Source organism: Calypte anna, chromosome 3 (assembly GCF_003957555.1).
Source record: "Calypte anna isolate BGI_N300 chromosome 3, bCalAnn1_v1.p, whole genome shotgun sequence".
Lineage (NCBI taxonomy): Eukaryota > Metazoa > Chordata > Aves > Apodiformes > Trochilidae > Calypte > Calypte anna.
Window position 1 is genome coordinate 42,241,912 of NC_044246.1, and position 25,898 is coordinate 42,267,809.

Sequence of the window (25,898 nt, forward strand, 5' to 3'; positions counted from 1 at the left end):
CACTTTACCTTGCTCATTTGAAGATGTCTAGGCATTTCTTTAAAATTACCCAAGCTGGAGTTGAACCAGAGAATGGGAATAAATTATTTGTATTGCAGAATTCCTCTGTATTTTAAATATGCCTACATTCAATGTTAGTAATGAAGCTCCTCATTTAATTCAGCATATTGCTGCTCCTTGTAACCAGTCATAAATTCTCTACAGTCCTGTATGTGCTGATAAACTCAACAATGATACATCTCTTTTATTAGTTCAATATCGTCAAATAGCCAGGGGAATTCATGCAGGAGGCATTCTTATGCAGGGCTTTCGCTTGCAGAACTCCAGCAATGCCAATGGGAGGTTGCATGTCTCTCTCCTACAGTGAGAGCTAGAAAGAAATTGCTTTTGATGTTCCTTCAAGTGCAAACACAAACTATGAAGAGAGGACTCACTTTCTTGTGCATCTTCCTAGCAGCAGTGGCTTAGCAGACCAAGTTCATTGGCTCTTATTACCAATTCTTGAGTCTTTTGTGTGTTTTCCTGATATAGCTGTCTGGAATTTGTTCAAGCATTTTATTTGCTGGTGTACAAAAAAGGATGGTTCTCTCACTCTCTCCTTTGCCAGTCTAGCTTGGCACAGTTCCTAAAGGACGAAAAAGAAAAAAGGAAGATATCTTTGAACACCTCTCTGAAAGAACTCCTAAAAGGACAGATTTGAGTAGTTGTCTTTGGAGTTGTGTTCCTGCCTTGTTTTCATTTTCAGTGAGATAAATGGGATTTTGTCTGTTTGTGTGGATTCTCTGCAGAAATTAAAGCTATCAGCTTCCAGCATGGATACATGCTTGAATGTGATTGAGCTACAATTGATTGAGCTCGAGAAGTCCCACCTTGCATCTTCTTAGCTGTCACAGTGAGGATACCTGCTCTCATGTCCCCACTGTGAAGGAAGGTCTCACAGTTGAAGGCCCAATGAAAGGTCCCTCAGGTTCTGCATAGTTGTTGACTCAGGTCCAGCAATGCCATCTTCCACAGAGTAACTTCAGAGATAGTTATCACCATTTATCTCATGATTATGATACAACATAAAAAAAGACAAATTACACCTCAGTACAGTTGGAGACCACAGCTTTTAAGAGACTGAACGCAGTCTTTTAAAATACACCAAATTTTGGAAGAGATCTTTCTTACTTCTTAGTAGGTGTTACCACATCAGATTCAGTTTGCAAATTTGTAATTTTTTAAATAGGCAAAGCCTAATTCCTAAATTTGCTTTCTGTCACTCACTTATGACAAAATGCATTGTTATCTTAGCAGTACCTACAGATCAGGTAGTAATAACATTAGTAGAAATTAATAATGTGATACTTGCTATTAGTGTGTAGCATAGCTCATGAATATTGGGCAGCTTCTTCTTCCCTGTTGATTCATGTTTTAAAGAGAGTTTTTTTATTTGGGCTTGTCATTTCTGATGCTGATTCATCCTTTAATGTCTTTCAGCTTGCCACTTTAGAATTCCCTCCCAAGAAGCTTTTTGGAAACAAGGATGAACGAGTGATTGCAGAACGACGGAGTCACTTAGAGGTAATGCCAACTCCTTAGCAGGCTTCTGCAGTGTATTTAGGTGGAGTACTCTCTGCTTGACCAACAGAAACAGTTCCCATATGGCCAAAGTTAAATAGCCTGCTTGTAAGTATGAAGTAACTTGCTGCCTCGTTTAACACAGGAGATGGCAGCAGCAGATTGCAAAGTAATGAAACATGCCTTTAAAAAAAAATTAATCCTGGTCTAGAAAAAAAAGCATCTCTCGGGATATTCATAGGAGGTACATTTATTTAAGGGGAAAGGTTGTGCGTGAGTTAAGTGTTCACTGTAGACAGATGGTCTCTGCACAAGATAAGATTTTAAAAAAAGAATACTACTTCAAATGCAATTTGTTAGCTGAAGATTTGCCATTTTGTCATAGTTACTATATCCAAATATCTCATGACAGAAGGAAGGCAATATTTAGGCATCTTGTAGTCTTATTTTGTATCACAGCTTTCTAAATGTGTTTTTTTCTTTCTGTTAGTTTTAAAAAATAATTTTATTGTGGACAAGGTTACTGAGTTTACAAAGGTTTTGGGTTTTTTGCTTGTTCTTAAATGCCATGTGCATGACAAAATTTTGACTTCTCTCACACATCAGATTTTTGTATTTCTCTGTTAATGCATGTATTATTGCAGTCCAGAGGCAGGAGGTGGGCTTTTGGGAAAGAAGAGGCATCAACAAAGACTCAACCATACACCTCACAACTATATTGTAACCACATAGCGATTACCTGATCATGCAAGTCATTAAGAATCATATTCTTCGCAGAGCTAAAGTAGCATTAAGCTTTAGAGAAATTAATGCAAGAGTACATTGCTTCTAAATGGAATATTTTTTACTGTGTTTGGCATTGTTTTTTGTGTACTTCCTTTTCTTTGATCTATCAACAAAACATCCTCTTGCTGACTTTTGATGTGAGGCTGTCTTACATGTTGCACAAAATATGAACTTTTTTTCTCTTTTTTCTTTTCTTTTTTCATGTACTCCATAGAGGGCATAAAGGCATCACCACATGCCAGTGTAGTACGCAATTTCCATATTTTTTTTAACAGTAAGAAATTTTATCACTTAGTCTTTAGGACCTTTCATTGATTAACTAACAGATTTTATTGAAATGTTTCTAAATGTTACAGCTGCTGCATACAGTGACACTTTGATCATGGTCATATAGTACTTATAGCTTTTTGAACAGTCTGCTTTGTCCTAAAATTAAATTAAATTGTATCTATTTGAACTAAATTAAGTAATAAAAACTCTTGCCTATGAGTTTTGAAAATAATATGTGACCACTGTTCACATGAGTATGTTTTGCCATGTGCCGATGAGCAGCCAAGCAAGTGTTATGATCCTTGCCATGAGGAATATGATGCAACAAACTGGTCAAAACCCTCTTATGTATGGATCTCTAATCCTGGTATTTTCTTCTCACTGTATATTTTGCAGCATTTTGCTCATTCTTTGCTGGAGAGTTTCAGCCAACACAGCTGCAGCCTCCTTGGTGAAGCGTGGAAGAAACCACCTAAGTTGTGATGGTTTCCAAAATCAAATAATATTTTGAACGCTCAAAGCACATCTAAAGTTATACTGGCCAAGTATTTAGCAGGCAGAGAAAGTCTGATAGTGGAAGATGGCATTGGCACCAGTTATATTTAGAATACTGGCTATTACTGCCTTGTGGCTTTCAATCTAGTATGAACCTTGCATACACTTCAGTAGGATAACAGGGAAGTAGTAGATGGCTGGATTGTCTCTGTAAGGGATGTGGTTTCTTGGCCTTGTGACCACGGTGCATTTTGCACTTGGGAATTGAATCGGGTAAAAGGTAAGGACATTAGACCTTGGTAGCAAGCAGAAGCATGGCTTGTTTTTTGCTGGTTTTCATACCTGATCCTGTCCCTTGTTTTGCTGAAAACCTCTTGCAATCTCTTGCAAGCCTCACAGATGATGTGTTGTTATAGCTGTAGTATAATAGCTTGTTTGATTGTTCCAAATGGATAGTCAAGAGCTAATGAGCTAATACAGCAAAGCACAGCTTCCAGGCCAACAAAAATGTATGTTTTTATCCAATATCTGAGCTGGCTTTATTGACTAAAAATAGATGACAGACTAGCAAATATCAGTCTAAGTGTTCTGAACAAGTATTCTGTATTGTAAGGTCAATAGGACTAGTGGTAGATGAAAAAGAAAATTGTTCTTCCAGTTTTTACATTAGGTGTTTATATTGATTAGGCTGTGACTTCACGTTGGTTTTCTTGAACTTCTTAAATTGAAGTGGGATAATACAGCTTGTGCTAGTCCAGTTCTTTCCACAGTTCATTTCTGAACAACAGCAGTTTGGGGTGGGTTTTTTTGTTGTTTGTTTGTTGACTTTTTTTTTCTTTTTTTTAACAATGCATGTAACAAATTAACATTCAAACTCCATTGTACATCTCTGTGAGGAGTAAGACAGCTTCACCTGTCATTTCAGTCAAACAGCCTGACTGGAGTATTTGCTGGAATTAGAGGTTAGTTACTGAAATGGCCTTGCAGGCTTTTTTTTTTTTTTTTTCCATCAAAACCAAATTGCATCTCTCAGTCTGATCAGAGAAAATGAAACAGACTGAGAGTCATTGTAGGAACAAAACTACTCTTTGGTTAACTAAACGTACAGCAATCAGAGAGCTTGTACTAGTGTAGATACTTAATTTGATTCTGGCTTTAGTTAGGGAAATTGTCCTTGCACCTAATTATAGGAAGGTATGTACAAAAAACATCCTTTGTTGGGACAGTTAAGGAAGAGTTTGTTTTTTCCACACATCAGTTCTTAGATTCAGGCCACAGTAGAAGTGCCAAGGAGAACAGGGGGAGATAGTGGTACCATTCAAGACAGTTAGAATTAGAGGGGCTGGTTGTAGGACTGTTTTAAGGTTGTTTTAAGTCTTGTAGAGCTACCTCATTTCAGCTTGAGATTGGAAGTAGGCATATTTCATTATAATGGAGATGAAATTACTTGGAATAAAAGACTCCAGAGATCCTTAAATGATGAGGATTGTGATTTAAAATCACAATAAATGCAAAGTTTATGTAAAACATTAGGTTCTTTTTTTTTTGATCCTCACTGATACGAAAGTTTAATACTTAAAAGCTTCACAATACCTTGTTTGTAGGAAAGCACATAATGTGTACTGGTTTTGTGTGAGATGAACATGAAGAGATGTCTTTGATCTCTATCATCTGTAGCTACAATGTAAACACATTTGCTTTAGTGTTTGTTGGTATAATATCAAATCTTTTGAACAATATCTTGCATTTGCATAGAGGCTTGGAAATAACTTGCAAGTTTGCACAGAGGTTTTGCCTATACATCTTAAGAGAAAACACCTGAATTGTATTTAAAATTACCTATCTAAAATGCCCTATTGCAATATATTAATTTAGTATTTCATCAGGGACCTGTTGCAGGGCAAAACTCTAAATTAATTGTTCCGCAGTTTAAAGACTAATTTCACTTCAGAGCCGACCTTGCTTGATTAAATCCGCCTTAAATGAAACAGCCAAGAATTCTTTTGATTAAAGTTAATGAACAGAAGTTAGTGTGTATCTGTCCTTTCATGCAATTAGAGATCAGTATATAAGGGTGTAGGGTGCCTTTTTAAAATTAAATCAGATTATGTACATTCCTTTTTTTACTTTTTAAGCAAGAACTTCGTGAAGGAAATGCATGTCACAAGAGATAACATGATTCAAGTTAATATTTTTGTTCCCATTTTAACTGTGAAATATCTTTTATTAATTGGTGAGTGCCTAGGTCTGTGAATAATGGTAAAAGTTTTCCTGAAATACCGTATTCTTTGGATACAGTGTTTCTATATCATATCACTTCCTGAATTACTTTTTGTCCATCTCTTAGACTCATACTTTGTTGTAGTAAAGAAGATTCTCGTTAGCTCCATTTTCCCATTGTGCAGCCAGAAAAACTGGATAGGAGTAGCTGACAGAGGTGACATAGCAGATTGAATTGTGGTTCTTGACTCTGTGGTCAGAAGCCTTGCAATCAAGGGCCCAAGAGGCTTCTTTTCTGCTCTTGCTGTCACCAATGTGCTTATGAAAAAACAGTTGTTACACTGACAAAATCCCAACAGATTGTTGCTTATAGGGAAAAAAGTTCCCCAGACCTAAGTCTGTCTCCTTGTCTCTGTTCCCTGTTCCCACTGCTGCATTTCTTCAGGTTTGTTTGTGGATAGCAAAGGGGAACAAGCGAAGTCCTGGATCGGGCTGCACCAACAGACAGCTGAATTGTGTGTTTCCCTTTGCTGCCACTTGCAGATCTCAGGGAATGAAATAAAGTCAACCTCTAACAGTATGGTACAGCAAGCCTACTTCAGGTTCTGTGTGAGCCCATACATCTTCCTGCCATTCTCTCTGCTCTTCTTTTTTCTTGGTACTTTGAACTTCTTTAGAAGGTAGACACGCTCAATTTATTTAAAATTAATAATACAATTGTCCTTAACCTCCTCACTTCCTGATGTCGTCTGATGAGGTTTTCAATGATAGGTGTTAATGCAAGAGGCAGAAATAAATCTTGTATGAACTCCATAAATCAAATCTGTAGAACAGGCTGGGGAAAGCATCGTAGACACCGAACTGACTGAAATATTGCGATTCCCTACAGTCAAAATGAAGGATTGAAAATAAGGCACTCTAAATTAGAAACTAAATGCTTTGTTTTATTTTTAGCTTGTATTCTCACTTGAGTTCCTTTGGAACTGATAGTTTCTAGGTGTTTGGTTTTGTGGTTTTTCTGATAGAGCTCTAAAACTATCCACTCTGACTTTCCCCTTTAAAAGTGAGATTCTATTGGTTTTACATGGCCCCAAGAATCTGCTTCTTAATGAAAACATGAAATAATGGAGAGAGCACCTTCCTTGAACTTGAATTCTTTCTTGTTCTTTAAAAGTATTATTAGAAACATCTGACAAAAAATAGATCTCAAAATATTTTTTTAAAAAATTGAGCAAACAATTTCTGTGTCTGTCTGAGACATCATTTCGTAAGGTATATCTTCATTAGGGAAGAAACATTTTAATGAGTTTTTAGTGATTCATCATCTTAATATTCAGTATGGACTTCATGGGTACATCCTACCAGCCTGTGTTTCACAGCCTTATCCCTTAATCTGTTTAACTGAGACAACCTGCTTCATTCTAGTTAAAGGTGAACTGCTTTTTCTAGTGCAAAAAACATGTCAAGTGGGGTCAGAGTTACCAATTCTGTTGATTTTTCTAACTGGTGTCAGCTCTGCCACTAGTCACAAAGACTTTTTTCAAAGCTACTGAGTATGTGTTGGTTCAAAGTGATTATTAAAAGGAAATTATTAGACTCCAGTATCAGTTTACAACAACATCCCTGATACCAGAGCTTTTTATGATCTTTAAAGTCATCTGCTCACCAGCCCGGCTCTTGCAGATTGAATGTTTGCCTCTGACAGTGCAGTTGTAAATACTGTTCTTAGAAACATCTCAGTGAGATGGACTTCAGAAAGCATTCAGAATACATTTGATAATCACTGAAAGATAAAAGAAGCTTTGCCTTTTGTTGCAGATATGAATGCACACCAGATAAAACTGCAATGCAAAAACAAACTGCTGCAAATGTCAATGTTTGATAATCCTAGAGGAGATTATTTCATACCCACAACCTGATGACAGAATGCAGCATCTTGGAGTGATGGCTTTAATTTCCCACTAGAGGAACAGGGACACAAAAGGAGCACAAGACACATTCACAAAGACAAGAGAAAACCATGTGTGGTTGGACTGTATTGTGAATTATATGAAATCCATGTTACCAATAATTTTCTAGGGTAGGTATAGTTAGCTTGCACCAAGTGGCTTTCATAACCTCTAGTAACCATTTAAAAACTTTAAGAACAAGAATAACTTTTTCAGCACCTACATTGACATCTTCCCTTGCCTGCAGACAGTAAGACTTTGCAGTTGGCCATCTGAGAGCAATTTCACAAATCAGGTTCCTAGCCTTCAGTGCATCGTTGGGGCTGCCCAAGGCACCTGGCTGTTCTTTGAAGCAGCATCCCTCGAAGAGAAGTTTTAGCATCTCTCAGGAATGAAGCATTTCATCTTTTTGGGGGGCGGGGTGCTGCTTATCATGTGAGGCCTTGTTGGCTTCAGAAAGTTAATAAATAAAATTAATTTTACGTATTGATTACAGTCGCTAGATGCAAACAAGTAGAAATTAGGACTTTGTGTACATCAGCCGTTGATCCCATACCAAATAAAATTGATTAAATACTGTGGAGTCTAGCCAGGCCCACAGCAAGTGCAAAACATTATTCTTGTAATAGCAATAGAAGATAAAGATGGTCATTTAGAGGGAGTGAAAGCCTGGGGTTATTTTCTGGATGAGTTAATTTTAAGCTCTGATCCAACAGGCTACACAGGACACAAAAGGAACAGTGAGCTTAGGCAGCCCTTTGGTCTCATTTATTCAGATTCAATGCCTTAGTCAAGATCAGGTCTAAAACTCTATTCTGCAGCTTGCTAGAGGTTACTTTACATAATATACACAACCTTTACAATAATTTTGTATTTCTTTATTTAGGTGCATAACTTCTAATCCCTACATCAAAAACTGGGTCGTTTGTGATAAAAAGTTTATGTCTATTATAACCAAAGAATTAAATAGCATGTGCAATTCAGAGGCATTTTTTTTCTTTCCTATATAGATATTTCAGAGTCACTGAAAATAAGGAAATGTATTTACCATGATTTAGTAAGTTTAGAATATGTAACACATATCATTTTAACTCCAGTTTAGCTCCACATCCTAATTTGTCAGTTCAGAACAAATTTCCCAACATCCACCTACAAATCCAAGTGTTGAAGTTGTGTACCCTTAATGACTCTCCACATTCAGATGTGAGCAGATGAATAAAGAGAGCTCTTGGCCAAGGACACTGGGTTGAACTCCTTGGTGTTATTTCTTTTCAAAGAAAGCATGTCAGTCATCCTCCAGCATCTGATTTCACCAGAAATAGAGGATGATATATGTGCCACCAAGTGCTTTGGTAGCTGCTTGCCAAGGCCACACCAGCAGACAATGCACACAGGGATGTGTGGTAAATTCAGTACTCTTGTTCTTTCTGACAGGACTTGTTTTGACTTGTGCTTCAGAGAAAAGATTGGTTTCCTTCAGTAGTCAGGTCTGGTTTCATTTTTTTTTTTTTTAATAGTGCTCTTCACTTCCAAAAGAAGCGTCACACTGATAGAACACCTGTAAATCACAGCCCTTGCTGCCTTTATTTTATTTTTTTTTTTAACAGCCAGTCTACAATTCAGTTTTCAATGGTCCTGCTTAAAGCCAATGAATATAAGCTTTTAGCATGCAGGCATTGTAAGAAATATTAAGTCCTGTGGATTTTAAATGAATTTGAGGCAGAATAAGATTGTAATTTGGGATGTAGACTGACTTCAGAAGCTAATTCAATTGATGCAGCATTAGAGTAATTCAAAATAATGTGCTCATGCCATTAGACTTGCACAGAAAAATGCTCTAAATAGCTATAATGAATAGTTTGGATTTTGAAAACCTAGGAGACCAATTTCACCTTGAATCATAGCTGGCATCTCTTGGAATGCTTGTACATTATGAAAATTCAAAAAGGTGTATGAATTCAAGTAAATTTCAATACTACCCTGGGTAAAATGAAATTTTAGTGGCACTCAAACACTTTGGGAGCCTTAGTGATAAAATCTACTTTCACCTGTGTATCTGTGTAGGAAGCTAATCCTCATTCAAGGAATCTACATTACACAGATAATTCCTAAAAAGCATAGGGAGAGTTTCCTGAGGGGCTAAAAATGTAAGTCCTGTTTTTTAAACAGAATTTAGCTGATTAAAGAACTTGATTCTTAACCTCTTTGTTCCAGAGTCTGTTAGATAACCTCTAGACATGCCCTAAAGGAATGATGTGTATAACTGCTGCTTCTCTCTCTGCTTTGAGTTAGGTCCACCACCAGTTCAGACCACTGCAGTGTTAGTGCCACTCCACTGGCAAGAACACAGCTCTCCATAGTTCAGTTTTGTAGCTCAAAAAAAAGCAAGGGTTATATAGCCTTAGCTAGTATTACTTTGCTAACAAAGTAATGTTCTGGTTGCAGTAGATCCAACATTCACAGCCATGTTGACATTTGGGAGCCATCCACGAAAATCTGTTCACAAATAAAAGAGCTACATTACATTTTTGGTAGGAACTTTCCATCTCATGTCCTCGTATCTAGCTCCTCAGTTAACAACTTCAGTCTAACAACCTTAGGGTTTACATACCTGTATCACAGTCACATTGGCAAGATGTTTACTAGTAAATTAAACAAACAAAAATCCCAAACAATTTAATATAATTTGCCATACTTATACTCTTTCTGTTGGGCCATGAAGATGATTAGAGGGCTGGAGCACCTCTTGTATGAAGAAAGGCTGTGAAGAGTTAGGGTTGTTCAGCCTGTAGAAGGCTCTGAGGAGACTTTATAGCGTCCTTCTAGTACCTGAAAGAGGCTACAGGAAAGCTGGAGAGGGACTTTTTTATAGGGGCATGTAGTGAGAGGATGGGGGATATAGTTTCAAATTGGAAGAGAGTAGATTTAGATTAGATAGTGGGAAGAAATTCTTTTCTTTGAGGGTGGTGAGACACTGGCACAGATAACCCAGAGGAGTTTTGGATGACCCATCCCTGGAACTGTTCAAGATCAGGTTGGATGAGACTTTGAGCAACCTCGTCTAGTGGAAAATGTCCCTGCTCATGGCAGGGGGGTTGGAGCTAGATGATCTTTATGGTCCTTTCCAACCCAGATAATTCCATGAAACTTGTAAATGCTGGTTTCTAGCTGGACCTTGCAGCTAACTCTCTGCTCCCACCAAAGCTGTGCCTGGCTGCTCCATCCCCACCAGTAACTGGTTCCTGTGGTGCTAGACTTGCTTTCCTCCAGTCGCAGGAAGACACTGATGCAAGCAAAGTCTGTCAGTGAGATGGCTGGAGGTTTAACGCAGAAAGAAGAGCCAGCAATGTGTATTGTGCAGGGCTATACATGTAGCTCCATATGTAGAATCTGTATTATGTAGGATTTTTTTTTTTTTTTTTGGATGGAAATAATTTGTGCATGGACTGGAGTTGTATGTAGAGATGTGCATACACAGGGTAAAGTGATACTGATTGGGAAGTTTGTTTTTTTTTTTTTTTTTCCAGTGACTACTAGGCATTACCTGTAAAATAACCTTGCTTCTGATTAGGTCTAATCAAAGTGAACAAGAAGGGTTTGATTAAAATGAGTCAGTCCTTTATTCTTGGGTTGTGTAATGTGAAGCCAGTTAATCCAGCTCTGATCTTAATATCTGCCAATATGAAGAAAGTATCACCACCACAACCACCACCCCCTTAATATTATGTCTAACATGGTGATGACTTGTTATCTTCAAACGTGCGTGAATCTGTCTGTCCTCTTCAGAAATCTCTCTGTGCTTGCACAAATCATGTGCATCTAGAGCAAGGTCTCTGGGTGGGACAGATACTGCCTTTCTGGAGGCATTTGCTACCTTCGATTCTTCAAGGAAGCTTTGCACAACTTTGGCAGTGTCTGATGCTGTAGTTTTTGTAAGGAGAATCCAGCCATCCAGGTCTGTCTTCAAAAGATACTGGCCCAGGTGATCATCTCATCATTTTAGAAGCTTTCTCCCCACATTTTTCACAGCAATAAGATCCATCAGGCGCAAGGCAGTCTTCCATACAGTAAGTCTTTTTCTCATTGCCATGAAATCACAGCTGCATGTAAGGGGTGTGTGCAGGAGATAAATGTGTATGGATACAGAGGTGACATTAGGTACTTCCTGAAAGGACTTGAAGTAGCACTTAAGATGTTGAATATCACATGCTGTCTTTTTCACATACTTTGCTCAGATCTCCTTTATGATGTCTTGCAATATATGTCATGGTACTTGGGAAAAGAATTGAAGACTCATGTTTTCTGTATTTCTTAAATAAATAAATTTAAAATCACCAAGAAAAGGAGAACCTCATAGAAGACCAAAATGTTTCTGAGCTAGTTCTGCATGGTGAGTGGAGAATTGATCTGACTCTTGAATGAAGGTGTTAATCATATTCTGTGTATGGTCCCTTGTCCTTTTGAGCTGCTGGGCTCCAAAGCAATACCACCACATATTTTATATTCTTGCTATCTGCCAACTCTTCCCCTGCTTGCTCCTAGTTAACAGATCCAGAAATACATCTGAAACTACTTCAGATAGCTATCAGAATGCTATGTAGGCAATTACACACTCCTCGTTAGTCAGTATAGGCTTAGATTGTCCCCAAGGGAAGGAGAAATGGTTTGAGTGGCAGACACAGGGTAGAAGCTTTACCGTGGTGAACCCAGTTGTGACCTGGAGGGACCAGCTATCTTTGCAGACCACAAGAGAAGCCTGCTGTGACTCCTGCTTGGATAAAACACTTCCATTTCATATCTTCTTTGGTCTCCTTGTGGTACCACAGGCTGCAACCTCAGTTTACCTCCTGTACAGTGTGTTAATCCCCTCTGAATTTGGCAGTAAGAAAAATAAAAAGCCATGGAAGAAGGAGATCCAATGAGAAATTTCTTGGGAAAATGTACAATTTCTTCAGATTCTGTACAATAGCATCACCACAGACCAGCATCGCCCTTTACCATCCTGAAGTCTCTGTGGGACTTTGCTAGTATCAGCAGTAGGAGAGAGAAATCTCTTAAGTTTCTTCAGTTTTTGGAAGTACCAGGGTTGAAGAGTTTTCAAACACACCAAAGTTTAATGAAAAATCCAATTCTTGCTAAGCTCTGCTATTGGTCTCTAAGAGTGTTGCTGTTTGTAATAGATTATGAGAACAATGTCATTGAACTGAATTCCTCTTTAATATACTACAGTTGAAAGGATGATAAGAACACTTTCATATTCCAGAAAGCTTTTCTATTTTAAAAACTTTAATAATTTTAAATTAAGCTATGGATTTATATTAAAATGTATAAAATTATGAGGTCTCCATATCACAAAGTCATATAAGAATCATTAGAATGACTTTGCTGTGCTGATGGATTAGGCATGAGATGAACACTAGCATGCTGCTAAAAAGGTGAACCCTATTAAAATGGTTTTTAATGAGCTTTTAAAATGGTTGCCATTTTGCTATTTGCATAATTAAAAGGGAGGGGCAGCTACTCAAACTAGTAAGGAAAGAAAAACCTTTGCAACACTTCCTACACTCTTGGTTCCTTTGCAAACACTTTGAATGCAGAGTTAAAACTTGGAGGTACAAGTGTCATAAATTTTAAGTTAAGGGCTATGAAGGTTGTAATGTGTGTTTGAAGACAAACCCACTACTTTTTCTGTTTCAGATATTTTTTTTTAAACCGGGCTTTCAATCTTCAAGAGTTTTGCATGAGCCAAGAGTATTTCCATTTTCTGAACAGGTATTCCTGAATGTGTCTTTAAAGTAAGCAACCAACACAACTGGTGTGGAAGTTGTCCATTTTACATCCCTGTTACAGTACCAGGGTCCTGTGCCCTTACACAAAGACACTGACAAATTTATTATTAGGATCTTTCCAGCAACACAGCAAGTTTGACGCTATTAGTGAAATGAAAGTGCATTTGGAAGAACACTGATTACCAGACTTAATAATTCAGAGCAAATGGCAAGAGCTTTGAAAGGCTAACAAACAAAAACAAGTAATAAAACCAAGTCTTCTGGAGTATTTATAGCAGTTAGGTAGTTTTTTCTTTCCAAGGTAACCGCACAAACCTAGCGAAAGTAGGATTGCTATCATGAAGTGCCTTGCATACTAGGAGCAATGATTTATGTGCTATCAGTGAAATGCTGGTAGGAAGTCACAGCACTGATTTATATAAAATTTGGACGTGTTCTTATGAAGACACCCTGTGTTTGCCAGTGCCTCTTAAGAATTTTGTTGTTTGTTTTTTTTGTTTAAGAGAGCACATCAAAAGATACCAGAGTGCTTCCCACTTTGTTTTAAGTCATCACAAATAACGTTATGCTGTAAATAGATTAAAATCATATTTTCTGCTGGAAATGGATTTAATACAAAAAGCTTTGAAAACAGCTCTCCCCCTGCCCACTGAGTCCTGACAGGGGAGATCCTTTCATCTAACCTTGTTCCCACTCCATCAGCTTGTGGTGTCTTCCTGGGTTGCAGCAAATTCCATGCTGAGTCCTTTCTTGATCTCTAAGAAAGTTTTTTCTGTCGTCTCTGGCACTTGGTACTGATGAGCTCCTGTCCCTTTACCAGCTTGCTGTGACCCTCATCCTCTCCCTATCCCATCTGAATTTGGAAAACATCTGTCCACACACTGCTAAGGAGGACTCCACCTTTTCTTCTATCACTTTCTTCCATTTCATTATCCACATTGCAGGCAACAGGGCAGAGCAACCTTTCTCCTTACCCAGCCACAGCTCTTTAATCGAGGCATGTGCTTGGGTGGTGAGCAAACATTTCTGCCACCAACCACTGAATCCCTCACTAGGGGACTTAACTCCCAGCCAGCATGCCTGGGCAGAGCAGCCATTATTTCATTGAAGCGACAGCTTCTTCCTGTCAAGGGCACGTCAGCTCTGTGCTCTGCTAACGCTTCAGCATTGCAAACAAGGGCAAATGCAGATCTGGGATTTAAAAGAGGGCTAATTTGCTCAGAGGTGGCTGTTGAAGAGCACATAATGCCAAGCCATATGGCTGGAAATCTTCATACAAAATTAATTCCATCATAATCTGGTAGGGCCTGCATGTTGCCATTTTTCCAAGGATCTTTTTCATTTTAAAAGAATGTGTGATATTCACTGAGTAGCTCCTCTGTGCAGATCTGGGAATATAAGTATACCTGTTGTTCCTATTATTTCCCTGTCAGATAAGTATATGTTTCTAGCAAAGGGTTGCTTTTGGGTTTTTTTTTTCCCCCTGTCATTAGAACTATCATTCCAAAACAATGAATAATGGCTCTACAGGAAAGGCATGACAGTCAATTATCTGGCCATACGTACCAAGGTGAACACAATAGGTCTTGTAATGTCTCCAGTGAGATATTTGGGTACCTTTGAGCCTCTGGTAGCTGTAAACTGGAATTACTGCAGTAACTTCTCAGCACAGTGCTAAAAATCTAACAGGATGTCATGTTTTACATTTTATTTTATACCACATTCATCCTTTGGGCATTACTGGATTGGGACTTCTTTTAAAGGGTCCTACTTTGTGAACTTGTTATGACAAATGTTGATACGACATCTGTTGCTCACTTTGGATTACCTCTTAGTCTATTGGAATTCATCTTGAAGGCATATTTGTAATGAATTTTTTTTTATGAGCATTAATATACAACCTGTGGGAGATCTGAATAAAGAAGAAAATTCACTAATCCTGCCAGGAGAATAGCTTATATATGCCAGCTGCTTTGTTTTGTTCCTTTTTTTGTTGTTGTTGTTATCCTGGTTTCTGTGGTATTAATACAAGTGCTTTCCAAGGCACTTAAATAGATAACAAGTTGTTTTACTATGGAGGAATTCTCCTTGAGAAGAGAACAAATATTTAAGACTATGTTCCAAACCTGAAACCACTTCCATGACCCAAAAGCTGCTGCATTCAAATAACTAAACCTTATGCTCTTCATAGGAGATTGTGCTGTTCTGTCTTGCAGATATATACTGCATCCAGACTGGTGAATAATTTCTGGAGTTATCTTTTTGTGTAGACAGTCTGTAGCAGAGCAAAAGAGTTTATCCTTGTGCTCTGTACGAGATTTGCCTTACAACTCTTTGGGTGACAATGGACAGGTTTTTTAGTGCCTGTCTCATCAGCATTTTACCTTCTGTGTTTCACTCAAAACTTATGACTTATTAAATCATGCTTAATGATTGTAATAATGCAACCCATATGTGAAGGAAACCCCATCAGGTTTGTGAAAACTAACTTTGTGTTAATGTACATCTGTCAGAAATTCTCTAGGTACAAATGGATGCAAGTTGCGCTGTGGCTGGTGCATATTAAATTTTGGGAAGGAGAATACTTCTTATAGGTTAGGCTTTAAAAAAGTAAAATTTAGGAAACAGTTCAGTGAAAAGATGCTGTTAGGTTTTGAGATATTATAGAACTCAAGCAGTCTTTGTGCAGATGGCCTTGATCAAAACAAAGATTTTTTGGTGTAAGGGTTGCGGAGGGAAAAATTTCTGAAGGCCTTTTTTTGTCCATATGTAGTGAAATTCCTGCAGAATGGATTTTAGGTTTGCACCTGCTGTAGTGTTTGGTTATGCTAGACGGCAGTATTAGCAGGTCATGATCAGAAGAAAGCATTACATGACTACAGAATAAACCAGAAAACGTCACACAAGCACAGACTAAAACTTTCTAAGCTTGGCATGGAAAGAAAGTGGAAAGTACTTCTTTCTGCCTTTCCGGAGTTTAGTACAGATATTTCAGTAGACGTGTTCTATGGATGGATTTAAATGCTGATGGTTATTAAAAGGACTTTTCATGGAGCTCACGGAGGTCTTTTTATATCCCTGTTCATTTAATTCTTCAAAGTGGTCCTAATCAATTTGATCAAGTAAACCTTACAGCAATTTACATTTTGTTCCACAGAAATACCTCAGGAGCTTTTTCTCTGCAATGCTGAAATCTCCATCATCACCACTGAACATTGATAAAGTGGGACTAACTCTGTCAAAGCACACCATCTGCGAATTCTCACCCTTCTTCAGGAAAGGTGTTTTTGACTACAGCAGCCATGGGACCAGCTAACCTTTGATCCAGGACTCCTACAGCTGGAGGAGTACAGTTGGAGTAGTGCCTTCACTTTTGCGATGCAAGAGAAATGAGAGAAAGAAAAAAAGGGTATCTTCCATACCTGGAAAGTGGCATCAAAACAACTCCAGTTAAAGACAGCTACACCTCACCGCTAGCCTGTGTACCCTACCAGCTCTCATGTTAGTGCCTGCATTTCCCTGGCATGGGGTATACAGACATTTTTGTGTAAGTTGCTCTGTTAATACTGTACAAAGATTCTGACTCTCATGCTGTGTTTGGATCCACTCCTTAGCAAGAGTGTGTCCTTCCCATTTACTCAGACAATTTTTTCTGGTGGTGTGAGAGCATCTTGTATTTGCTCTGTGGTGTGTCATGGTGACAGGGTTTTCTGAGCAGCCTTTCAGATTTTGTCCAATCTGTTCCTTAAAGAACACTTCCTCTTCAGTTTCCTCATAGCATACTGTGACATTTAAGGTAGTTCTTGTACTCCACTGTTGTTTCTTTTTTCTGCCTCCCAGACATACATTTTATCTATTTGACTGTATAATTGTATAGTTTTCAGAAGAATTAAATGGCCTAGGTAACTTGAATGTTTACAAAATACATATGCAGCAGAAAGTATATAATTTAAGCCCTGTATAAGTCTTCCACACTTGTTTGTTACGAAGCAGAAGGAATCACTCACTCATCATTACTTGAGAAGCAGAGGAAGCAATAGTTACCGAAGAATGCGCTCAACACCTATTCAGATTTTCTTATTGCCCAGACTGTGGATACTGTGCACTCTACAGAGCTCATAGCTATGCATAAAGCCGATGCAAAGTGCTATATTTCTTTTTTTGAAAAATAGCTTCTTCGCAGTGACATAACTCTGCAAAACGTGAGTTTTATTTGCATTGGTTAAAATTTACAGGATTGCAGTAATCGGACTTTAAATTACTCAGGACTCATTGAGATTTGCACATGTATATACAGGAAGAATTAATTTTATATTGCTGCGGATCCAAAAATATATATACACTGTGACTGAAACAGTATGTGTACATGCTAATGTATAATTGGTTGTAAAAAAATCAGAATTGAACAACTTCCATTTATTAAAAATCATAATGAAAGGTAAGAAATTTTGTGTGCCGTTTGTTAGAAGTGTGAAGCATTTGTTAGTTGCTATCATTAACCACCATTAGATGCTGGTAATCAAACTATTTCATGTTGTAGAAATTTATTATTAAAACCTAAAGTAACAACACCGGTGACATTATTATTTTATGAACTAAATTAGAGGAGTGGTAACATTTTGCATTTAATGTGATGTATAAAGATAATTTTGTTCCATTATTTAGCCTAGGCTGCTACAGTCTGTCTGACTGTATATGATTCTATCTGACTTGGGCATCTTAATACCTTAAATTGGGAGCCAGGATTTTAAGCTAAGCATTCCACTCAAAAATGTTGATTCCCAAGCTGGCTTTGCACTGTGTTGCAGCTGTTCCCAGTCTTTCTCATGTACTTCTGTACTGGAGTGCTAACTTTGTCACCAGCAGGGACCCGAGTTTGTGATCCTGTGCTTGTATTGCACCTCTCTGATCTCCCCTAAGGCCCCTCTGTGTGCAGGTATCATCCCTCTGACAAGGAGTCCAGTTCTCCTTTTTGATTTTGCTCATGCTTCTTAAATTATGAAGTGAAGGCTGGATGCTTGCTGGGTTCCTACAGTGAGCTAAGTAACTGAAATTTGATGTTGCTCCACATGTTAATGGAAGATTGATAACTTCATCTGGCTGTATTTACCCTCATGGCCTATGTGAGTGCTCTAAAGAGGCAAAAATTGGGTAGGGTTTGATGCCTTTCATACTGGTCTGGAAACTTTGACCCTAAATCTCACTTCAAAACCAGGAAATCTTTTCTTTTTCTCCTTTTCCCTGGGCCTGCTGCTCCTCCTACCTCATTACAATACAGTATGATAAGGCATTAATGTTAAAAAGTTTTTGAAAAAAATGAATTTTATGTGACTGGAGACTATTACTTCCACTTCTGTGCCTCTTCTGTGAAAGGACCTGTCAGGCCCAAGAAATGCCAAGCTGTTTCATCTGCTGCACAAACCCCGTTTCTGCAGATGGTCCTACCTGAAAAAAAACCAAAAACCAGTGGTGCCAAGCACTCTCTCCTGGCAAGCAGCTCAGAGCCTGATGATCGAAACTGTTTTGCAACATGGCAAATGTTACTCTGTGAGGAGGAGTGAGCGTGCAGGACTTCCCAAAGGTAAGGCCTGTGCTTCGTGTCCCTTTGGATATAGAAAACCCTTTTTATGAAAAGCACAACTAGACAGAGTTCAGTCAAGTGAAAAAAAATCTGAATATTTCTATTTTTCACATGACTGTAGAAGAAGATGTGTAGTCAGTTCCTGTCTGCAGTAAAAATTAATTCAGGGAGGACCAGATGCTCTGGTAGTGTAAACCTGCCAATAAGGTAGCTAATTTATGTTGGCTGCTTTATCTGGCCTGCAGCGTTAGATGTGTACGCTGCAAATAACAAAGTAAAGGCCGATTAATCACTCCATTTAAAATGTCATCAAGTTAAAAGCTACAGAAATGCAAGTGTAAGCATGCAATTAGGATTACAACCCCAGGCTACCAGGCTTTTCCACCTTCTTATCTATCTTTCAGTGATACCCAGAGTTTAATCAATGACCTCAAGCTCAGGCTAGACTGAGAGGCATCTTCTAATAATTTCATCAGTAGAAATATGATGGCTCTTTATAACCTACAGTCTTTAAACGCAGACTTCATAAGAAATTTTCAATAGAAGCTGAAATGCATGTTGAAATTACTAGACATTTTTAAGACATTCAAACTGCACTTCTGTAAAGATATCCTCAGGCTCTCAAATTCTCCATGAATTTTATTTCCAAAGTATTGGCACTTTCAAAAACATTTTGAAAGTCATCTCCAAGGCTCATATAGGTTTTTTTCAAGGTGCCTCTGTAAATGGGCTTGTGGGCTTTGCATCAGCAAAGTCCTTAATCAAAAGCTGAACTTCTGTATCAGGACTGTTTATATTTCAAGCCAAGTACATCTAAGTGCTTTACTATACTGGGGCCATCATTCTTACCTATGTAACTGAAGTTCTGCCTTCCTTGAAGTCACCCAGCCACTTGGTTTATATCCTTGCTGATCGTACAGCAATTTCTCACTGAGAGAGATGCACAAAAAAGGCCAAAAGGCACACTGAAGATGGTGCAGAGCTGTTTTTCTGCATGACAACTTGATCAAGATGCAAAAAAGTTTTGGGCAAAAGCTTCTTGTAGATATTGACCCTCTACTTTGTTAACTGAAAGTGCTTTTCTTCTGAATATACTGCTTCTCATAGGAAAGAGGTAGCCAAGCCCAGAGCCCTGAGACTCAGTTTCTCCTGGCAGTCTCTTGTGTCACAAGTTGCCCTGTCCTGAGAGACCACAGGGTCAGACCTAAAACTGATGCTCAGCTGCTGTTGTTTTCAGAGATGATGCTGGAGGTAAGGGTCTTCTCAATTTCCCTGAAAATATGAGGGGGGAAAAAACATTTAAGAAGAGTTTGGCTGGTTACTTCAAGTTTTTGAAATTGTTGCAGATAAAATGAGGAACCAAACTACGTAGAATTTTAAAAAAATCACAAAAACATGGAGCACTAAATGTGTTTCTTCAGACACAGTCTTTCTTTAAAAGCTATTGCAGAATTTCCTACTTACTGTGTGACCTGTCTTGTGTATGAGAATAAGAGATGCATTTGTACTAGACTGTAGTAAAACTTGAAATTTTTTATGGTGCCTGCTTGATGCTTTATCTTTTCACTGAAACCATCAGTATTCGAAGAAATTAATTACTTTTTATTTTTAACTTTGCAAGATTTCTTATTTCTCTCCCTGGATTTGTTTCCTCTGTTTCATTAGATTCTGGTAAAAAAAAAAAACAAACACAAAAAAAACCCCACCAGGAAATAGATGTTCCTTCACAGGAAGGTCTTTGTGAACAATTAATATCTATGAAGTTGCGTGGGCCCTGACAACCAGTTAGAAAATAGAAGTGTTAATTTTCTAGTCAGTGTATTTTTGATATGCTGTATCGTGCTGCTTTTTACATTCCTCTTTTATTATTTTAAGAGTGTTTTGTTATACTTGGTTGCAGATCAGAATGTTATTGTGACTGCACTTTTTCAAAACAATTAGAACAAAGCTGATTAGAAAACTGAAACAGGTAAGGGAAGTGAGCTGTGACCCAAGTATGATTTTTAGGGGGAAATAGGTAAACTTGTGTGGTCCCATCCTATCTATTGCAGTTAAATCAGTAAAAGGTCTTGTTCAACTGGACAAAAATACCAGATCACAAAAGATACCATTCTTTTGTCTTCCTGAGATTGAGTTTTAGAACAGCTTTAAATAAAGTGTGTGTGGGGGAAAGCCTTATCAAGAAATCACACTAGTGTTAAATGGAGGCAAGATTTCGGACTCAAGGCTTTAGCCTCCTGTCTCAGCAAAAAAATAGCCCTGTTTCTATTCTTTATAATTTTCTTTATTAACACTGATGTTTCTCTCCAGTGTCAGGCTGACAGCTGAAGTGTCAGCTCCTCATAGCATGGCTTGGACCCTCATGTAGGGTTCTGGCAGCACTTTTGTTGTTGTTTTTAAGAAATCGGTCTTAGAAAAAGGAAAAGGTTTAAGGAAAAAGTTGGCAGACTTTTTCAAAGTCCTTGTCAGTTTCTTTTGATAGTTTCATCTGTCTTCTCATAACAGTTTTGTTCAAATGGTTTGTTCTAATTCTTTGTAAGTTTTCGATTATTTCCTCTCTGATTTTTGTTTTACAGACAGTTTAGAAGAATGTGCTGGGAAGAGTTGAAGAAAAAGAAAACCCTTTATTATTTGAAGAGAGGTGGTTATCTCATCATCTTCTGATCTAGCAAAGTAGAACACAAGTTTTTGATCCTTTCACATATTTTGAACCTCTGAGCCTTCAAAGTTCTCACATGCTACAGCTTTTGGAGGCATTATTGTACTTGTTCATTATTGTTCCTGTATTCTTCCCACTGTAATTAACATTTGACATGAGCCTTTCTTCAAACAATGTGTTTGAGGAGAACAAGCCTTCTGCTTGATGATACCTTCTTGTTTAGGCCAGGAGGTCTTTGTGGGACTCTCTTTTGTCACCATCCTTACCCAACAGGATATTTTCTTCATGATAACCTCTTTTAGCGTTACCTTGAGATTGGAGTTGCCTCTGTGGGAATCTGTTTTTCCTGAAGATCACATGCTAAAATGAGGTTTTAGTCACATTCTGCAAAAAATCAAAATTGTTGCTTTTTGGTATTGTGAATTACATTGGAAATCAGAATCTCAAACATGAGAAGTGGGCTGGAAAAAAGTTGATTATTGTTATTGTTATTGTGTGACCCGTAAGATCTCTGTGTGTTTTCAGGACATCTGTATCATGGTTGTCTTTTATTCTGAAACTGAAACCGTCTGTATAGCAAATCACTGTTGTTCCATTGAGTAGAACAGGAGATGAGGTGCTGTACTGCTACTGAAAAAACAAGCCATGGCACATTGCCATCTGTAACCATCTCTAGTTATCATTGTAGTAGCTGAGCAACAGAGGAAGAGTGCTGGACAATGTAGGGGCAATGTGAGCAATTAGATACATATCTCAGCTTGTCCTTTGTTCCAGCCTGTCCAGTTTTGAGCTTGTGAGTGTTCATTAGTGCCATGTGGATAAAAGAAATTGCCAGTTCTGGGAAGCAAGGGCTTCCAGGAGGTACGGCAGACACCCTCTGTGCTCCGACATGAAAAGGTTGCTCAACAGCATGTGAAATCAGACTCTTGGACAAGCTTCCAAGCTGCCTGAGCGTATCGATTCTGGCATCTGCTGTATGAGCAGGTGCTCAGGTTTATATGTCCAGATGAAGTTACCTCTTAACATCTTAATTACGTGCCAGACTTTGGCTTTATCTGTTGTGTGCGTAGTACTGGGTGTTTTAAGGAGAGGTAGTGGAGAATGGAAGTAAGCCCAAAAATTTAAACAAACAAACAAAACAAAGCCAAGTGCTCATTCAAAAACATACATCACAAATTTCTTAATCTATGGTAACAATAACATTTGCATAGCATTATCTACTGAATGGTACCAGGTTTGATCAAATATGAAGCAAGTGAGAGCAAACTTTAGCACAGCTCTTCTCATCTCATCCCCTGTTCCCTTGTAGAGGTGGAGCAAGATTCTAGTATGTCACTTAGAAATGCTGTGGGTTTCCCAGTTGTAACTGAAGCTCTGGTTGGGGCTCACTGGCAACTAAATGGTGAACTAAATTATGGGTGGCATTTGAAATTCGTACTAAGTAGTCTGGCCTTTACTTGCAAATTTTACAGGGCTGCTTTATTAACACCCATCTGGTATCCCACACCTTGCAGGACAAAAAGTATGTAATTATATTCACCTCAGCATTACAAAAGCTGTTGTTAGACCTTTCCACCAAGAATTTGACAAGACTGGCAAGTGAGACTGCCCAGATGATAGCCTGGAAAATACGTGAGAACAGGACCTTCTTGGGTTGAGCAATCTATTATTCAGGAAGGAGAGGTTGGGCTGTGGTTATTGAAGTTGCATATTGCTCAGTGCTGAAAACGTGGTCAGTATCTGTCTCTTTGGAGACAGGCTGAACTTTCAATAACTGATTTGTTTTGTGAGCCTGTGCTGTGTCTACACTTTGGCCAATACTCTTTGTTCAGGAGGGTAGAGGCAGGAGGTGACCAAGAAAGGTGCTGGTGCCACTTGGGCACCACAAGAGCCAAGTCTAACACCCCTTGCCCAGGTTTAAGTGCCTGACAAAGCTCAGCACTCACCAGTTACTTCCTACAACTTCCCACAAGTGGTGGCTTCTTTGTGGGTTTGCAATGGCATTCAGTTCTTCTGGTTCTTTTGCCCAAGCCCTTCTTAAAGGAAATCATGTTTCAGTTGCAATGGTTTTGGAGATTAAGTGCACATGTTGTGTTGATCCCTTTTCATTCCCATGGTGTAGTTTGTTTACTACCAGAGGTGTGGGGAAAAAGAAAAATCAAGTTGAAGAACATATTTGGGTTTTTATTTCCCCTGTATTCCTCCAGCTTTATGATGTTCAAACCTCCCTGTTTTCCCCATCACATAGATATGCACCTTCAAGGACAATTTTACAGTCTGGTTGGTCTCCAGGTAACCTAAATTTTTCATTCCTTTATTATTAAACCTAAGCTTGTAACTGAAACTGAACTGCAATCCCTCTTCAAATTAACCCCTTGTGCAAATGCTAACCCTGCCAGAAAAATGTCCAAGAATGTCCAATATCAGTTCTTTTATTTGGGGATAGACCTGGGTGAAAACCAAACTGCTTAACAGCTGTAAAGCAAAATTAATAAAGGGCCTGGGAGTGGAAACCAGCAGCAATTAGGTGTATCCTATGTTAACTGGCCGTGGGGCAAAAACTACTGTTAATTATAAGAAATTAATCCAGGTTTCTAATCTCAGTGAAGCTGCAGTGGGATGATGTGTCTGGTAGCTGTGGCACAGTGGGGGCTCAAGAAGACTGGGCAGACTGGTTTGGAGTGGCTGCCTGCAGAGGGCTGTTGGGTTTGGCTGAGCTGTCCTGCAAATCTCCCAGCTCCGGGCACATTTCCCCTGGAAAAGGCAGTCAGGCTGTGTCATGGGGTGCATGTGGTAATGCTGGGGAAAGGGCAGCCACCTCTCTCTCTGCTAAGGGCTTATGGACACTCCAGAGGCCATGCCCTGCCAGGAGAGCCGAGGAGGGCTCCAAGGCGTCCTGCATCCTGCTGTCCCTGCTCCCAGAGCTGAAGCTGTCGACAGATGGATTGCATGTTTGAGAAACCAAAGCCAGGATTTCTGCAGCCACACAGGGTACCCCAGAGAGCTCCTCCTCGCCAGCTATTAGCTCAAGTAACACAATTAGTCCAGGGAGTGAAAAAAAATGAGCTTTCCATCTGACTCTGTCACCAAATACTCCTTCCTCACAGGGTGTGGGGTGGCAGCGAGAGCTGCAGCCAGCCAGCAAGAAGGACCCCAAGAGTCTGGATGTCCCCAGGATGAGCCCTGCCTGCCCCGGCTCCCAGGTTCACACAGTGTTTCGGCTTGTTCTCTGCACTGCTCAGGTACAGACAGGGAACACAGTGTTGCCTTCTGGCCACGCAAATAACACAGCAGTTTAAGAAACAAAATGTGAATGTGATGTAACAGGGAGAAGGGAAGTTTGGATTTGCAGAGGAGGGTAAATCTTTAGACATTCAGGGTTTTGGAGGAGCTCAAAAATAGACTTAAATGCATTATTTCTTCCTTGGTGAAACACTGATTTAAAAGTTATTCTAAGGTCTGTAATGCTGGAGACTGGCACTCTTGCCTTAGGTTATTCAAAATAGTTATTCAAAATAGTTTTTCTCTTATTGTCACCTGGTTTTACTTCTTCATAGATGCCTTGACAAGATACTGCAGCAAATTTCCCAGCAGACCTGGTAGTCCATCTCTGCCATGGAGGCTCTAGAAGGTATTTGCTGAAGGAGAGCACATTCCCAGTACCACCTATTCTGTGAAAGTACCAAATTAGGATATTAGTTATTAAATTCAACTACACAAATTACCATTTATATCATTGTAAATCTGTCTCTACTGAGCAACCATTTTCATGGTGATGATCCCCGTATTTACATAAAAATCACAGTACATGAGGTAAATTATGTATTCCAACCTGCGGTTTTTGCCAAGGATTTACACATGCAGAATAAATTTTCTACTTCTTAAGCAACAGTAATCATAAGTAATGTGGAGAAACATCCATAACTGTGGTCTCACATGAAAGCTACATTTTTCCCTCCATAACCTGCTGTAATTACAGTGTACATCAATTCCATCATAGGTAGATACAAGTGTTTTTTCCCCCCCTTTTCCTCATACAATTTTAATGACTACCCCTGCTTAGAATACAACATTTTAAATTAAAAAATTAAAAATTTAGAAGTAGATTGTTTCCCTGACAACAGCGACAGCAACATTTAATTCCCTCCTGTGTCATTTGTAAATAAATACATACAGTTGCTGATACTAGTGAGATAATGTGCCTGAGGCTAATTGTGCCATTACAAATATTTTGAGCCTGAGCTTTGATAATGCAGGTTGTGGTACTTAAATATGTATGAACTGAACTAATTTAACCTTCTTGCTGCCTACCAGCATATTGACAAAACCCTTCATAATGAGGCTGCATGGACCTCAGGAAGCAGCAGTTATGCTGGGTTGGGTGTTATAGGGTTTGTTTTTTTTCTGGCTCCTGGTGACAGTTCAAGGGAGGAAGCTTACATGGGATAATGTGTTCAGCCCCATAGATGTCTTCTCCTGGGGGCTGGAGGGGGGTTGTACTTGTGAGGTTCACCAGACTTTTCAGCACATACATGTAAGAGGACTTTGCTTTCTAAGCCCTGCGTAAAAGTGGTAGGCTTGACTCTTGG

The 25,898-nt window shown here is 38.9% G+C and overlaps 1 protein-coding gene across 1 annotated transcript in view; it reads left to right on the plus strand.

The window, feature by feature from the left end:
• Positions 1-17,402, plus strand: part of KIF16B (kinesin family member 16B) — a 132,765-nt gene extending 115,363 nt beyond the window's left edge. The window contains exons 25-26 of the mRNA XM_030448245.1: positions 1,480-1,563; positions 16,227-17,402. Coding sequence (XP_030304105.1) covers positions 1,480-1,563; positions 16,227-16,385 — 243 coding nt within the window. The 3' untranslated portion in view covers positions 16,386-17,402. The remainder of the gene's footprint in view (positions 1-1,479; positions 1,564-16,226) is intronic.
• Positions 17,403-25,898: the final 8,496 nt, after the last annotated feature.